This window comes from Chrysemys picta, chromosome 7 (assembly GCF_011386835.1).
Source record: "Chrysemys picta bellii isolate R12L10 chromosome 7, ASM1138683v2, whole genome shotgun sequence".
NCBI lineage: Eukaryota > Metazoa > Chordata > Testudines > Emydidae > Chrysemys > Chrysemys picta.
In genome coordinates this window covers 55777919-55795756 of record NC_088797.1, presented here as the reverse complement: position 1 = coordinate 55795756, position 17838 = coordinate 55777919, and the positions used below count along the sequence as shown (strand labels likewise).

The 17838-nt window shown below is 50.5% G+C and overlaps 1 protein-coding gene across 3 annotated transcripts in view; it reads right to left on the bottom strand.

Annotated features, from left to right (window-relative positions):
- The window catches only part of ZSWIM8 (zinc finger SWIM-type containing 8), a 122182-nt gene extending 110529 nt beyond the window's left edge, over nucleotides 1–11653 (bottom strand). Inside the window, exons 1-2 of one of the 3 annotated variants that reach the window (XM_005285586.5) lie at nucleotides 11639–11653; nucleotides 9993–10299 (exon numbers count right to left, since the gene is read on the bottom strand). In XM_005285586.5, the coding sequence (XP_005285643.2) occupies nucleotides 9993–10170 (178 nt within the window). In that variant the 5' untranslated portion in view covers nucleotides 10171–10299; nucleotides 11639–11653. Of the gene's footprint in view, nucleotides 1–9992; nucleotides 11506–11638 lie in introns of those variants that run through there. The other 2 variants (XM_065551497.1, XM_042850132.2) reach the window with 2 other exon arrangements.
- Between the last annotated feature and the right edge of the window lie 6185 nt (nucleotides 11654–17838).

Below are 17838 nucleotides of genomic sequence, written 5' to 3'. Positions count from 1 at the left end.
GAGGAATTACATGTTCCCCATACCTATATTTGTAACCATCAGAGCAGCAGCAGCTCTTTCTTAGTTCCACACTGCTATTCTAACTGGTGATCCAGGGATGCACTGGGGGCAGAACTCTGGGCAGGAGCCGGCCTAGCTGTGGCTGTGACAGCAATATAATTAGTCTCTCCTACTTTCCATGCCCACAGCACCAGATCATACCAGTGGCCCAGCAGAATGAAACTGACAAAGATAATGCCACTTCTGCTGTTACCACTGGGAAATGAGCTATGAGCAGGAGCACAGGTTAAATAAGTATAAGGACAAACAGAGAAGGTAGAAAGGGAAGGGAAGAAAATAGAAGGGGGCTTAACAGCAAATCAGAGTTTAGGACCAAACACAGATCCTCATCCCCTGGGATAAAACAGCCTTGCACTCAGTCCCTAGAAGGAAAGGCGTGATTACCATAATTCTTTTGGAAACTCATCTGTGACCGCCAATCCTCTAGCAATCGGAGGGTCTCTACAAGGCGTGTTGGTGAGGATAGATATTAAGTACTAAAAGGGAATCCAGGAAGACCTATGAATAAAAAGGTGAGAGAAATTCCAAACCAAGGCAAAGACAAAAACCCATAAGACACTAGTGAAAGAAAGGGAATCGCAATGTGTAATTTTAGGGGGAGGGTTATATCTGAGTTTTTCCAATGTCCAGCCCAATGGTAGTTAGTAAAAAACAAAAAAATCAAACTTCTCCCCAGTAACTTTTTATGATCTCGTTCTTGGGGGAGGGGGACGGACGGACACACACACACACACACACTAAATGGTCTCAAGGGAGCCTGGAAATAATTACTTTGGGCTTCTAAAGGGGGTGGGGAATATAATGAAGGTGAAGAGGCAGGCATATGCTTTAGGTAGCTATTCACCTAATAGGAAAAGACTCCTAAAAGATGGAGATATCGCTGGGTACCACCTGAATCACAAAAGCAAAATGTTGAGTTTGGGAAAGAACTCTGTGTTGCTTCCGTGGCCCACATTTCTGCACTGAAGATTATTATTACAGTAATTGCAGTACCAGTGGTGTTACCGTAGTGCCTAGGGGACCTAGTCATAAACCAAGCCCCGCAGTGCTAGGCACACTACAAAACCGATCCTGACAATATAATACCTAATGCCTCGCTTATAGTCTCTCCAGTGCTGGTGATTCCATAACCTCCCCATGAAGCTAATTCCATAGCCCCAATTATTCTAATAATCCACGAACTGTTTCCTAATTAACTTTAGTTTACCCTGCTGCTATTTAAAGAGTCACTGACACCTGCAATATCCACCACAAAACAGGTGAAACAACATTCCCTGGGTTGACTGATAGTCTAGAGCTGTGTTTCTTAACCTTTTTTTTATACCAGGGACCGGCCTGCTGCCTTCCTAAACTGTGTCAGGGAGATCTCAGGGACTGGCGCCAGTCCATGGACCGTTTTTTGAGAAACACTGGTCTAGAAAAGTCTACGTACTGCTAGCATCTGAGTCCTCCCCCAACATCACCATGTGAGCAGACCTATTTTCAGCAGTATCTGATTTCTCATCAGATCATGTGTTTTTGTGGTATTTTCTCTAGTTTTTAAAGGGTTTACTTTACTTCTTTACAGGAAACTTTCGCTGAGTGTTTATATGTGGCTTTTACACGCCAGCCACCAGGTTTTTAATAGTTGCTCTGTTAATATATTTGGGAGCAGTAATGCACTATAATATTTGCAGTTCTATGTGGGCAGATTCGTTTAACCATTTCAGACATGATGAGCAGATGTGTTGTATCTGTCTGTTCTATATGCATAAAGACTGGGTTATATTTGCAAAAACCCCACTTCCCACAACACAAACAAACTAGAGGAATTAAGTTCAGGTCATGCAACACACTAGTAAAAGCTGCACCACAGCAGCAGGCTACGCAGTGCACATTTTAAATATCACCACCCCCAAGTTCTTCTACATCTGTATATAATACACCACAGAGACAATACCTCAGATATCTCCATAGACCTCTCGAGTGTGGAGAGCAGTAAAACATAAGGGACAGCACAGAATGAGGGGCTGTTGCTCTCTGGATCCCATTAATTCTTTCTCTCCTTATTAACTAATGAAAATTAGGCCTTGTCTACACTGCCACTACACTCCCATCATTGGGATGGGTGTTTTTTTTTTTTTTAAACAGAAAGCTCTCTCCCAGCACTGGTGCCGCGACTACACAGCCACATTAAAGCGCGGCCGTGGCAGTGCTTTAACGTTGCTAGTGAAGACATACCCTTAGCCACTGTCCTCTTTACATCACATTTTACAAATTTAGACACTGTTCTATCACTGAGTCTTCTCTCAAAACCGATCATGCCCTCAGCCTTTCCTCAGGTCTCTCTGCCAAACCTTCTAGTGTTCTAGATCAGGGGCAGACAAACTTTTTGGCATGAGGACCGCATCAGCTTCCAAAATTGTATGGAGGGCCGGTTAGCAGAGGCTGTGCCTCCACAAACAGCCAGGCGTGGCCCGGCCCCGCCCACTATCCAACCCCTCCTGCTTCTCGCCCCCTGATGGCCCACCCGGGACTCCTGCCCCATCCAACCTCCCCGTTCCTTGTCCCCAGAAACCCCGCCCCTGACTGCCCCCTTCCACTCCATCCAACCCCTCCTCTCATTCCTGACTGCCCCCCCAGAGACCCCTGCCCCATTCAATCACCCCTTCTCTCTGACTGCCCCCAGAATCCCTGCCCCTCACTGCCCCCGCCACCCCATCCAACCCCTCCTCTCATTCCTGACTGCACCCCAGGGACTCCTGCCCCATCCAACCCCCCTGTTCCCTGTCCCCTGACAGCCCCCGGAACCCCTGCCCTTGACTGCCCCCCCGCCACCCCATCCAACCCCTCCTCTCATTCCTGACTACCCCCTGGGGACCCCTGCCCCCATTCAACCCCCCTGTTCCCTGCCATCTGACCACCCCGACCCCTATCCATACCTCTGGCCCCTGACCACCACCCCAAAATCCCCTGCCCTCTATCCAACCCCCCGCTCCCTTACCGTGCTGCCTGGAGCACTGGTGGCTGGCGGCGCTACAGCCGTGCTGCCCAGAGCACCAGGACAGGCAGCCGCGCCACCCGGCTGGAGCCAGCCACGCCACCGGCAGCACAGAGCACCAGGTCAGGTCCCGGCTCTGCAGCTGCGCTGCCCCAGGAGCTCACAGCCCTGCCGCCCAGAGCATTGCACCGGCAGCGGAGCGAGCTGAGGCTGCGGGGGAGGGGGAACAGCAGGGGAGGAGCGGGGGGCTAGACTCAGGGGCCGGACAGGAAGGTCCTGCGGGCTGGATGTGGCCTGCAGGCCATAGTTTGCCCACCTCTGTTCTAGATGCTCTCCTCTGTCTCGCTCCAGTTTGATTTTTCAAAGCATGGCACCCCAAACTTAACACAGTGGGTGGTCCCAGTAGTTTGGCAGAGGCTTTTTTCCAACTGACATAGTATACTATAATTTAAACCTCTTCAAAGGAGTCCTACCATAAGAACATAATAATGGTCATACTGGGTCAGACCAAAGGTCCATCTAGCCCAGTATCCTGTCTTCTGACAGTGGCCAATGCCAAGTACCCCAGAGGGAATGAACAGAACAGGTAATGATCAAGTGATCCATCCCCTATCGCCCATTCCCAGCTTCTGGCAAACAAAGGCTAGGGACACCATCCCTGCCCATCTAGTTCTTTTTTGAACCCGGATATAGTCTTGGCCTTCACAACATCCTCTGGCAAAGAGTTTCATGGGTTGACTGTGTTGTGTAAAGAAATACTTCCTTTTGTTTGTTTTAAACCTGGTGCCTATTAATTTAAACCTGCTGCTACTAACCTTCTGCAACTAATGAGGATGTTTTCTAGATGACCACCTGCTGCCACAATTTCTCTGTACAAGCTCTAGCCTTTCAGAACACACTGTACAACTATTAAAGTTTGCTGTAAAAGCAAATTTAAGCTTTTTTTTCACGAGTTGCCTGTATATGAATAGTTTTATTACTACACAGGTTTGAGTTGTCACTATACTTTCAGGAGAAGCTGGTGCGAAAGCACAAATACAAATTGAGCAAAAAGAATTGGGAATACAATACTTCACAGTTCTTCAGTATTCCTGGCAGCCTTCTGAAGTGTTTGGTAAACATCTGTCCTTGAGAGACTTGAGACAGAAGAGATTGGGGGTGGGAAGACAGGAACGTGAAAAACATTTTTCAGAAAAACCCAACACAATGGATTTGTGTGTGCATATGTGCAGGGGAGGCAATTGGATTTTGAGCTGTTTTATCTACCACGGAAGTGTTTACATGATCATATGCTTGAAAAGATTTTTCATACTAGAAATATTAGCATCTAGTTTCAAATGTAAATTAACTATTTTAAACAAATTAAAAGGTCAATGATGAGACCACTGAGGTCTTTGTTATGCCTATTAGAAAATAAAAAATTGCCTTGAAGCTTAGAGGAAAGGAGGCTGGGCACAGTCCTTGAATGGCTAATGGATGGGATCAAATGATACGGGAGGGGTGGCGCTGTGAAACATTACAGGGGCTTGGTTTGCTAAATTCCATAAATTTCTGGAAGGTGGAAAAGTAATTTAATAACATGGTTCAGTAGAAAGCTGGCTAGCTCAACTTATTTTTCCAGTCTTCACAGTGCTGAATTCACTGGGTGCCTGGTTTCTCAGTCCAACTAGTAAATTTGAAAGCTGCTGATCAATACTGCAAAAAGGCAATTACCAAACATCAGGTGTAAGACTGTATCTTTCTTCACTTTCAGCGCACTGAGTAAGATGGAGACACTAGAAGGGGAGGGCTCGGAGATACTACAGAGAATTCTTTCCCAGGTGTCTGTCTGGTAGGTCTTGCCCATATACTCAGGGTACAACTGATCACCATATTTGGGGTCAGGAAGGAATTTCCCCCAGGTCAGATTGGCAGAGACCTTGGGGGTTTTTCACCTTCCTCTGCAGCATGGAGCACGGATCACTTTCAGGTTTAAACTAGTGTACATGGTGGATTCTCTAACTTCAAGTGTTTAAATCATGATTGGAAGACTTCAGTAACTCAGCCAGAGGTTAGGGGTCTAATACAGGAGTGGGTGGATAAGGTTCCGTGGTCTGCAGTGTGGCAGTCAGACTAAAAGATCACGATAGCCCCTTATGACCTGAGTCTAAGAAGCAGGAACAAGCAATTGAATGGACTGAAGTAATGAAATCAACAATTCTTCTGAAGTAAAATGTATATTATTGCCAAGAGTTGTTAAATAGCAAGTTAGGAAGGATTTTTAGTTGCTCTCAAAAGCTTTGACTACAGTGGGAATGTTTTCCTGAAATTCCCTAATTAAGTTTTTACCAGTTCAGCTAAATTAATGAGTGCTAGTGTAGATTCAACAAGTACTAGTACCCATATGGGGGACAAAATGCATTCCTACTTAACGTTATTGATTCCTCATCTGAAAAGAAAGCAAAAATATATTGTGTGAATTTGCTGAAAATGCCATCCCAAAATACAGAGAAAGTATGACAAGAAGGTCTTTTTGCCACTTGCTCATACTGAGCAATTAAAATGAGATGAGAGTTTAGCAGGTGCAATTATCCTAAATTTCTGATGTATGAGTGTTCAGTACACTTAAACATTGCTGAAAAAGTAGTACACATATCAGTCCTTAAATCACACTGGAGACGTTCAAATATTCTTCCAAACCACCCATCAGAATAGGGAAACATGGTCTAGATTAAATCACTATAATAGAGTGCATAACTGACTGAAAAACTGTACTCGAAGAGTAGTTATCAATGGTTAACTATCAAACTGGGAGTACATATCTAGCAGAATTCCAGACAGAATCTGTCCAGGATCCAGTGTTATTCAATATTTTCATTAATGATTTGGATAATGGAGCAAAGAGTACACTTATAAAATATGCAAATGACACCAAGCTGGAAGGGGTTGCAAACACTTTAGAGGACAGGATTAGAATTCACAGTGACCTTGACAAATTGGAGAATTGGTCTGAAATCAACGAGATGAAATTCAATAAAGACAAGTGCAAAATACTTCGCTCTGGAAGAACAAAAATCAAATGCACAAATACAATTGGGGACTAGCAGGCTAGGCAGTAGTAGTGTTGAAAAAGATCTGGGGGTTATATGAGCCAACAACGTAATGCAGTGATGAAAAAGGCTAATCTCATTCTGGAGTGTTGTATGCAAGATACAGAAGGTAACTGTTCCACTCTACTCAGCTGGAGTACTGTGTCCAGTTTGGGGTAGGTGCCACAATAAGACAAACTGGACAGAGTACGGAGGAGAGCAACAAAAATGATAAAAGCTTTAGAAAACCTGACCTGTGAGGAAAGGTTAAAAATAGGCACGTTTAGAAGAAGAAGAAAAGAAGACTAAGGGAGACCTCATAACAGTCTTCAGATATGGTAAGGGCTGTCATAAAGAGGACAGAGATTAATTCTTCTCCATGTCCACTAAAAGTAGGACAAAAAAAGTAATGGGCTTAATCTGAAGCAAGGGAAACTTAGGTTGGATATTAGGAAAAACTTTCAGTTAAGCTCTGAAATAAGCGTCTAAAGGAGGTTGTGGAATCCCATCATTGGAGGTTTTTAAGAACAAGTTAAACAAAAACCTGCCAGGGCTGGTCTAGGTTCACTTGGTCCTACCCCAGTGCAGGGGGCTGGATTTGATGACCTCCCAGGGTCCGTTCCAGCCCTACACTTCTATGATCAGTCTCATGGTAGGTGGATTGAGTGAGCATAAAAAGGATTTAACAGCCCTGTTTCCAGTAACTCAGTGGAACTCTCAGGAAAATCCAGTCTACATTTGCTACCAACTGCCCTAATTATGCTGTGTTCTTGTGTGTGCTTTTCATTTCTTTAAATGATGTACCTCTATGTTTATGCTTATGAAGTGAAACAAAGTGCACGTTTTACATTTCACAGATTAACCTTGACTACTGCTTAGAAACAGCCAGTACACACCATATGTAGAACTAGCACCTCTCTGAAGTTACCGTCTTGTTCTCCAGAATATCAGTTTCCGTTTAAAAAGAAAAAGATAAATCTCTAGTAGTTATGGTTGCAAAGAAAACCTCAGAAATGTGAACCAAGTATAACCAGTACAGCTCTCCATGTGAATTTGCAGAAAGCCTGGAACTATCGCTCTCAGAAGTGTGAACTGCCCCATTCCTCTCAATAAGGCTTTAGTGATAATTTATATATTTTAACCATTTTATTTTTCATGTTAGAAAGGAGAGTGAGGATCACAGACCTGCACAATTGACTGAGTGGCTTCTCATTTTGGTGCCACCAGTGGATGACAATTGGGAGATATCACCACTTATTTCTAAATCAGTTAAGAAGAAACCATGTCAATGTATCCTAGAAGAGTCCATGGGAATGAATATTCAAGCCCCACTGAGGGGGAGCAGAAATCAACAGAGCCTAGCAGCACACACAATTGTATCTTGAACATCTGCACAATCTATAGTGAACACTGCCTCATTTTGGCGACTTGTGGGCAACCCTTATTTTGTGGGCGGAGTTTGAAAGAGTACCTCCACCTTTTTTCTCCTGCAATCAGTAGCGTAGCTAGCGGGGTGCAGGGAAAGCAGCCGCTTCCCCTCAGCACATTTCGCAAAAGCGGTGCCTGCCGGGCCGGCGCTGGGGGCAGCACGGCCAGAGGATCCATGGCGGGGGAGTGGCGCGTGAAGGGGATCGGCTCCTCAGCCATCACGCCCCACGCTCAGCGCAGCCCCAACATCGCCGCAGCCACCTCCTGCAGCGGGTCAGGGCTCGGCGGCCAAGCGCTCCCCGCCCCTTGCTAATGCGCCATGGAGCGAGGCTCGGCCAACGACTCACGAGCTGGAGCTGGGATCCGCGCGGGGCCGGGATCAGCCGGGGACAGGCGGCCAGGACGGAAGGTGAGTGGCAGGGGTCCGGTGCCTTGCACTGGGGGATCCGGGCGAGGGGCTCCCCGGGGCCAGGGCTGCAGGGCATGCTATCTGGATGGGGGGCCCTGGAGCGGCACAGGAGCCCGGGGCAGGAGGGACGGGACCCTGAGGGTGGGGCCAGGCAGCGCAGCCCGGCGGGGGACACCGGCAGAGCAGGCTGGGCAGGAGAGATTCTCCTGGGACCGCAGGGGGATGGGGGTATCTGCACCCCCGGGAAGCCCGCAGGAATCCCGAGCCGGGCCCCTGGGTTAATCTGGGGGGGGGGGGGGAGGAAACGGGAGGAGCCAAGGGGGGCGTGGCCAGAGGAGGAGCCAAGGGGGGCGCCTTTTTTATGTTTGCTCCCCCAACACTTAGAACCTGGCTACACCACTGCCTGCAATCTGACCCCTGACCCTGCATGGACCAGTCTCACACCCCTATCTTTGTAGTACTCAAGGGGACTTTCCTCTCTGCACTGGGACTTTTTCAGCTCTACAACACCTCCTCTTTCAGTGCACCAGTGTGTGCAACTGGGTTTAAAGTGAAACACAAAAACAAGAGAGCCATGTTGTCTATATGCTGGTTTTAACCGGGGTCTGGTGTCTACCTATCAGTATAACATGGCTTTGCTAGACACTTCATGGTGCTACCATTCCTTATTCATTTTACCTGGGAGTGTTCAGTACTGAAACCAAAATGTATCATGACAGCAGCATCTCAAAAAACCATCCAGCTTGCACTCTCATTCAGCAAGATTTCCAAGCTCCTTTCCTTCCCAGTCATTGTTCATAGCCCCATGACACTCAGCAGAGAGAGACAAAGGAGGTTAAGTATCCTGAACTAGTGCCAGTGTTCAAGTTCACTAAGCAGAGAAAAATTAGGCTGTCATGTGAAGATGATGGTTCAAAGTAAAACGCATTTTCTGGTCCTAATCTAATGCCAAGAGGACATTTGTATACATCACAAAACTACCATATTTCAGCACAATGTATTACAAACAACATTCTCTGTTTACGAAGGACCCTAGGCTTGGAAAAGCAGCAAGTGCTGTAGTTCAGGATAGAGGTGCAGAGCTGTGGGGAGTGCAGTAATAGAAAAGCAGGTGAGGTCACACAGGTCAGAATTAGTGGGGATTGACAGAGCTATGGAGGGACACAGGACAAAGAGAAATGGTCATTATGTAAGCAAGGTTGAACTAGCTCTGCTAGCATTATGCCTGGCTCTATTCAGTGTGATCGGTATCTGAGTTCTGAGATAAAGTCACTTTAGACAAGTGATTTAATACAATTGTTCAATAAAATGGTTTAATACAAATGCGTGTCAGCTCAGACAAAAAGTTAGCAGCTACCACTATTTGGAAATCAGTTTCTGAAGGCTGGTACTGTATATTAGGCTTTCTCCAGCCAGACAGGGATAATTGTCAGTAGGGCAGGAATATAATCAACCTTGGGGCAGAACTGACACACTACTGGTTCAGTCACTCCTTGCAATAAGATCTCTATACCTGCCTGCTCAACAGCTACTGCTGAAAGTTGCTATAGGCACTAGAAGAATAAAGTGAAATACAGAAGAGTGAACATGAAAATGGACTGCTGTACATTGGGTGGGGGGGGAAGCCTACACACAACTTCATTATAGCATTTGTTGTGGTAAGAATCTTTATGTAGCAGTTTATTCAGTTAAACACAACTGGGAACCTGTGACTAATTATTTCCATTGAAGTATGCACCTTGCTTATTGCAACATAGGTTTTGGTTTTTTCCCTCCAGATTTCCAACAGCAGCTTTGGCAAATGTGGTCTGAGACAGAAGAGCACTACAGAAAACCTGCACTAACAATCTCCTCCAATAGGAAACCATCATTGCATCCAAGTTTCTAGCACAATTTTGTGCACCTCTACTCACAAGCTATCCCTACTAACAAACTGATTTTGGCTCATGCCTTGGGTGGTTCCAACATGTCTGTTTCCCCATCCCCACGTGGCCCAAAAGTTTCACTCAAACTCCCAGAACATCCCAGTGAAACTCAGTGCTCTCACCTTTCATTTTGACAGTGGGGGAATTGGGTCCAGCTGATTGCTTCCTCCATCCTCTCCAGTTCTGGCAAAGGCTCTCCGCCTCAGAGATGAAGGAACAAAGGGAGTCTTCCTCAAAGCGGTCAGAGTCTTCGAACGAAAACCTTTCCCCGTCCTCCCACTCCGCAAACATGAGTTCCATCACATCCAATAAACACGAGAAAGGAAAGGGACAGATCTGATCACTCAGACAGATGGATGAACGTGACTCCAGGACAACTTTTATCGATAATTAAAAGTCCAGCTCCACTCAGGTCCCCATACTACAATACTAGGGAAAAAACAGAGCAACAGCTGTCTCAAGCGAGGAGATCAGGAAAGTGACATAAAATAAGGGAAACTCGTAAAAATCCCAAAGATACCAAGTTCTTTAAAAAGTTTAAAAAGTTTTATGTCCACAAAACATACTTAAACCCTAGGACTTGGTTAGTCCGTTGAATGATGCTTCCAGCTGTGACACAGGCGTGTGTCTGACAGACACAGGAAAGTCTGAAGGTTTCAGCTGCAAGTGACTGGTGAGTCTGACAGGGGAAAAGGGGGTTGTTTGTTTCTTTTAAGTTTCACTATAGATTCAGGTCTCCCTGAGGTTGTGCTTTTCTCTCACTACAAGTGCAAAAAAAAAAAATCTGCTTTCTCCCCGTCACAAAAAAAAGTAGTGGGGGGCTGGAGGTGGGACACTTCCTGTGTTTGAATGGATGTAAAACCTCCCCTGTCCTCGTGAGGGGTCGGGATGGGGGGTGGTCCTCACGCACTGCCTGGGAGGCAGAGGGCGCGTCGCGGGTGAAACAGCCCCAGGTGTAGGAGGAAGAGCGAAGGGAAAAAGCAGCGCCCTGGGCAGGGGAAGGTTGGAGGGCTCTGGGGAGGAGCGGTGGCCGGGTCAGTGTCCCAGGGCTCGGTGTCCGGGGAAGGAAAGGAGCCGTGTCGCTGGGGTCGGTCCCTGGGGTGGAGGAAGGAAAGCAGTGATACCCGTGGTCAGTGCCCAGGGGGTGGGGGGCGCGGTGGCCCCAGGGGTCAGTGCCCGGGGAGGGGGCTGCCCAGGAGGTGTTGGATAGGAGGAGCGATGCTCCGGATCGGTGCCCCGAGGGGGAAGAGGAAGCTGTGTCCCGGGGGTGGCTACCAGAGCGCTGGCAGCGTTTCCTGCTCCATGGGGCCGGCGGGCAAGTGCGGGGGCGCCGCTCCAGCGGCTGACGGACGCGGAGCTACCGCCGCCGCCTCCCGGGGCTGGGACCGCGCGGCTCCGGGGTGCCGGTCTCTAGCGCTTCATGGCCCCAGCTCCCCGCGAAGGCTCTCCCGCAGCCCGGTCCCGACTCCTCTCCTGGCGCAGGCAGCGGGCGGACTCCCCTCCCCGGCCGGGTAAGATGGCTCTGCGCCGCCCAGTATCACCTGCCGACCCCCGCCAGCCGGGACCCGCTTCCGCCGCGCCGCTTCCGGCTTCCGCCCGCCCCGCGGGACACCGCCAGTCCCAGCATGCCACGGGGCCCGCGTGCATGCTGGGACTGGCAGTCCCCACCGGCCGGAGGAAAACACCTCGGGTTGGCATCAGAGTGCATGCTGGGATATGTAGTTCCTGTAGGAAGAGGGTTTGCTCACCAGACATGTGAGGTTCTTACCCATGAAAGCTTATGCTCCCAATACTTCTGTTAGTCTCAAAGGTGCCACAGGACCCTTTGTTGCTTTTTACAGATTCAGACTAAGATGGCTACCCCTCTGATTCTGGAATGTGTTATTCCGGGGGGAGAGGCTCACAGTGCATGCTGGGATGTGCAATTCCAATAGGGAGGAGGCCCTCACACGGCATGCTGGGATATGTAGTGCCTGTAGGGAGAGGGGGCACTCACCAGACATTCTGAGATGTGTACTTTCTATAGGGTGGGAGGCTACGGATGCCAACTTTCTAATCACACAAAACCGAACACTCTAGCCCTGCCCCACCCCTGAGGCCCCGCCCCTGTCTTGCCCCTTCCTTGGGACCCCGCCCCTGCTCACTATATTCCCCTCCCCCCTCGGTAGCTCGCTCTTCTCCACCCTCACTCACTTTCACTGGGCTGGGGTGTGGGACGGGTGAGGACTATGGCCTGGGGGTGCTGGCTCTGGGGTGGTGCTGGGGATGAGGGGCTGGGGGGTGGGGCCAAGGGATTCGGAGTGCGGGAGGGGGCTCTGGGCTGGGGAAGGGGTGTGGGGGGGTGAGGGTGTGGGCTCTGGGGTTTGGGGGGGGCTAAGGGCTGGGTGCAGGAGGGGGTATGGGCTCTGGGCTGGGGGTCCAGGCTCTGGGGTGCAGGAGGGGGCTCCAGGTTTGGGGGGGCTTAGGGCTGGGGTGCAGGAGGGGTATGAGTTCTGGGCTGGGGGTGTGGGCTCTGTAGTGGCGGCAGGGATGAGGGGTTTGGGGTGTAGGGGGGGGCTCAGGGCTAGGGCACGGGCTTACCTCGGGCGGCTCCTGGTCAGCGGCGCAGCAGGTCCAGTTCCTAGGCGGGGGGAGAAGGCAGGAAGCTCTGCGGCGCATGCTGCTCTCACCCGCAGGCACTGCCACCCCAGCTCCCATTGGCCGGTTGACAGCCAATGGGAGTGGGGGGCCCCCACCTAGGAGCTGGACCTGCTGGCCGTTTCCAGGACATAGTGCAGTGCCCCAGGACAGGTAGGGACTAGCCTGACTTAGACCCGCAGCACTGCCGACCAGGCTTTTAATGGCCTGGTAGGCGTTGCTGACCAGAGCCGCCAGGGTCCCTTTTCGATCGAGTGTTCTGGTTGAAAACCAGACACTTGGTCACCTTTCAGAGGTGCTCACCATGCATGCTGGGATGTGTAGTTCCTGTAGGGAGTGGGCTTTCACACAGCATACTGGAATATGTAGGGGGGGGGCTCACAATGCATACTGGGATTTGTAGTCTTCTACCAGGGAACAGTTCAGAGTGAGGGTGACCCAGAACACCCAAGGGATGGAAGAGAACAGGTACTGTCTCCACCCAATACAAGCAGGGAAAGCTTATCCCCTGCAGGACACATGTGGGCAGTCCCACTGAAGACAGTTCAGGGCCAGGTGCTGACAGAACTCCCCAAAGCACAGGGAGACGGGCACTGCTTCCTCTCCTCCCCCCCACCCACCGAATCCTGAGGCTTTTGCTCATCCTCACTCCTCCCACTCAGCTGCACCCCTCCAGCGATCACTTAATAAATGCCTCTCTAGCCCAGCTCCTGCCAGATCTCTCTGCTGATGCCGCTTTCCCTCCTGTTATATGTACAACATTGGTGCACCTTCCCCCATCATGCTCTCCCCTTCTATCAGCTTTGGGCTTCCCTCCCCTCTTCTCTTTGAATAAGCTCCAGAGCCTGGGTCCTAGCCCCCATCTTTGAGAGGGTCTCGAGGGCTCGGCCAGCGGTACTCGGGGGGCCCGGTGCCAGGCCAGGGGCTCGGGGGGCCCGGCCGGCAGTGCCGGGCCAGGCCGGGGGCTCGGGTGCCGGGCCGGGGGCTCGGCCGGCGGTGCTCGGGGGCCTGGTGCCGGGCCGGGCGCTCGGGGGGCCCGGCCGGCGGTGCCGGGCCGGGGGCTCGGGGGGCCTGGCCGGCGGTGCCGGGCCGGGGGCTCGGGGGCTCGGCCGGCGGTGCTCGGGGGGGGGCCCGGTGCCGGGCCCGGCCGGGGGCTCGGGGGGCCCGGCCGGGGGCTCGGGGGCTCGGCCGGCGGTGCTCGGGGGGCCCGGTGTCGGGCCGGGGGCTCGGGGGGCCCGGCCGGCGGTGCCGGGCCGGGGGCTCGGGGGCTCGGCCGGTGGTGCTCGGGGGGGCCCAGTGTCAGGCCGGGGGCTCGGGGGGCCTGGCCGGCGGTGCCGGGCCGGGGGCTCAGGGACTCGGCCGGCGGTGCTCGGGGGGGGCCCGGTGCCGGGCCAGGCCGGGGGCTCAGGGGGCCCGGCCGGGGGCTCGGGGGCTCGGCCGGCGGTGCTCGGGGGGCCCGGTGTCGGGCCGGGGGCTCGGGGGGCCCGGCTGGCGGTGCCGGGCCGGGGGCTCGGGGGGCCTGGCCGGCGGTGCCGGGCCGGGCCGGGGGCTCGGGGGCTCGGCCGGCGGTGCTCGGGGGGGCCCGGTGCCGGGCCGGGGGCTCAGGTGCCGGGTCGGGGGCTCGGGGGACGGGCTGGGGACCTGCGGTGCCGGGGGCCGGGGGTGGGCCGCGTCTCCTCCCCCCACACCGCCCCTTACCTGCTTCAGGCTTCCCGCGACTCAAATGTTTGCGGGAAGCAGGGGAGGGGGCGGAGACTTTGGGGAGGGGGCGGGGCTGGGGGCGGGGCTGGGGCCCCTTTAAAGTGTCCTCCTTTCGGAGGCACTAAATATGGTAACCCTAACCTAGGCCTCACCTCACTGCTCCCCCAAAGTGCAATACTCTCTGGATAACCCCTTGCAAACAGGGGGTGCTCACGTGTACATGGGAAGCTGGGCATAGATCCAGTTCTGTGCTGGGTGGGAAAGGCCCTCTATATTGTTGGAATTCCTCAGGAAAGGCGAGCTCATTTTGCTCAGGTGGCTGCTTTGACAGTCAGTGGCCAGTACCTTACACACATGCATTAGAAACTGATTGCCAGTAGGCAGGCCCAAAACAGCAGGGTTAGCCCAAAGTCTTGTTACAAACAGTATGTGGGAATTTTAACACCTTTTAGAATGTCTGTCTAAGATTACTCTAAAAGTAAATGTATCTTGATAACCACAGTAAATGGCTCCAATACTCTCCTTTTGCATAGCTGGCCTCTGTCCATAGCACATATGTAGCAGAGCAGAGCACCAAGCTAAGCAAACAATTCAAAAACAGAGACAGGGAATCAAGCACTCTTTGCAGGGATAAATTATCTTTTTTGAAGGGTAATTCTACTCTGAGCATCACTATAAAGAAAAAAGCACCCTTTGTTCAGCAGATCTGCTCACGCATGTATCAGTCAGTCAGTATCAATCACTTGAGTGACTAAAATAAATGTTTGGTACTTTTTACTCCATTAATCCTGCAGAGCCAACATAACCAAGAGGAAGTGACCTGGATTCTATTCCTTCTTGTGCATCAACGGAATTGTTTATTAGTTATGCCTGTGCAAACCGATTGAACACAATGGAGCTGCACACATGGTACTGAGCAGGGCTGGCTCCAGGCACCAGCTGAGCAAGCTCGTGCTTGGGACGGCAGATTTCAAAGGGCGGCATTCCATCTAATCCTTTTTTTTTTTTTTTTTGGTTTTGGTTTGTTTTGCGCTTCATCGCTTCGGCTGCCCCTGCAGGTTTTTTCTTTTTGCTTTACTGCTCCCACCGCCCTGTAGGGGGCGGAGGAGGGGAGCGCCCTGCATCAAGCCCAGTAGGGCAGCCCGCATCCTTCCCTGCCTGCTGAATGGAGCGGCGCGGAGCCCTCCCAGCAGGCAGCACAGCAGAAGGGGCCGCGTGGCAAGCGCCCCACTTAAGGAAGCCCTGGCCGCCCCCCTTATCTCTTTCCCCCCCCCGCTAGCTGGGGTCCGCACTCCACTGCCCGGGGTCTGCAGGGCTGGGAGTCCCCCTGCACCCACGCTCCCACCGCCCCGCAGGTATTTTTTGTTTGTTTTTATTTTTTCTTTCCAGTTTTTCATCCCCCTGCCCGCCGCTCCGGCCGGGGGCAGGTTTGTCCCCCCCCGCCTTTGCTGCTCTGGCTAGCCGGTTTGTTCTCCCCCCTCCCCCTTCGCCGCTCCGGCTGGGGGTAGGTTTGTTTTCCTCCTCCCCTCCCCTCCCCTCCCCTCCCGCTGCTGCTCTGGCCGGCCGGGCGTTTTTTGCTTTGGGCGGCAAAAAAGCCAGAGCCTGCCCTGGTACTGAGAGCAGAATTTGGCTCATAACATCTATTACTGGTGATGCTGCATGAGACATGGATACCTTAGCTTCACTCTCATTTGATCTGAAGTCCTTGACACAGAACAAGCAAAGAACCCCACAATGACATTTTAACTTTAAAAGTACATGTTTTTAATTGGGGAAGAAAGTCTATGGGAAAAGAAGAGAACACAAAAGAAATAAGATGAGGGGAATTCCTGCATGAATATTATGTCTGGAATAATATTTGGTGGAAGGAGTCATATTCAGCAGTCTGAATCAAACTATAAAGCCCATTCCGCTTACCTCAGACCAAGAAAGAATCTTCTTGCTCCAACAAAGCTTGGAGGAAGATAGGCCTGTGTGTGGGGTGAAATGGGTTTAGATATTCAGAGTAACACTAATATTAGGAAGAATGAGCCACCGCCCATTCCATTTATATAAGGAGACAGCTAAGGTGGTGCTAGATACATTGCTCCGCCCAGAACACAGGTGATCTCACCTACAGCTGGACAAAAGTTATAAATAAAAGTGAGCTAGGAGAATTACACTTTTGTGGGGGAAGACCTAGAAAAACCAGGCTGCTAATGAAGTAAAAGCATACTGACTCTATATAAGCCTTTTTTCCCCTGTTATCCCAGTGTTGAAAGTGCTTATTTTTACATTGTTTGTCTGAGATTATTTTATAGACAATATGTGAATTTGGGGAATACTCAGTACTAAGTCTTCTCTCTGGACTACAATAAATGAATGTCAAGCAAACTCAGGCAGGGTGTGCATTGCCCTTTTTATGGCTGGAAGGGGGGGGAGGTAAGAGTCTAGGAGGAAAGGAACTAAGGAGATGAAGACAGAAGTAATGAGAAACAGTGGTGGTGGGGGGAGAGGATGTAAATCTCTATAAAGGGAGCAAAGCTACTTGGCTTAGAAACTCTCAGAACTGGTCTAATCTTACACATTAATTTAGCGTGCAGGCCTTGATCGGCAAGCACTTCCTTAACATTGCTATTTTATGTATCTGTGATTTCAAGGGAACTACTCTTGTGGCTATAGGCTACACTTTCTATCTAGGTTCCCATGGTACCTATCGCCATAGCATTTAAGATCCTGAACTTGCAAACATATGCTTAACTTATACATGTACGTAGTTCACCTGACTCCAGTAGGACTACTTATGTGTATGTAAATGTCTGCAGAGGTGGGGGGCTGTGGGGCATAAGTCTAGTATCATTCCCTTACTCTATTTCTGAGTCCAGAATACTGGCTAAGAGGGGGAGATTGCTGTCCTAGCGAGTAAAGAAAAGAAATACTCCACCGGCTCTAAAGTCAATTAAGATGATCCTGCTCAGGACTTCATGCAACCTAATGTGGTGGTGTGTTCTAAAAAATCTGAACAATTCTTCTGGACTCTCTTCATAAGAAGGTATCTCAGATGGTGGCTGGGTATGTAGGGAATTTATTTATTTAATGTTCTTTTACATAGACTTTTACTACATAATGCCCTGTCAGTTTATTCCTTTAATATGGTTGCTTTGCTCTTGTCAGGGATTTCTGTTAAACCCCTCACTACAGCCCCTGTCTTGCAATACTTGAACACATGCTTAACTTCAAGTACATAAATATCCTTGTTGATCTCAAAGGAAGTTCTCGTGTGCTTAAACTAAAGCCGCTCATACATAAAGGTGTGTAGGATGGGGGTCCGAGTATGTTTCTGGAGGATAGAAATCCATCTTTTTAAATAAATATTCCTTTAGACAAAATTCTCTGGTAGATTTTTACAATAATTTTATTCAACCAATTAAAAATCTCCAATATGCAGAGACTTTTCCCATGTGAAAAGAGATTGCCTGGGACCTGTTTTCTTGCTAGTAAAAGAGATATTATTAATTAACAATGGCTGCTGTAATTACTCTTTGTGCTAATAACATAGTCAGACAATTGGGTAATTACTGTTCTTGGTCTTTGTACAGTGTTGAGGGGAGGATAGAGAAGGCTGCTTTTAACTGAACACAAGGGCCTGGT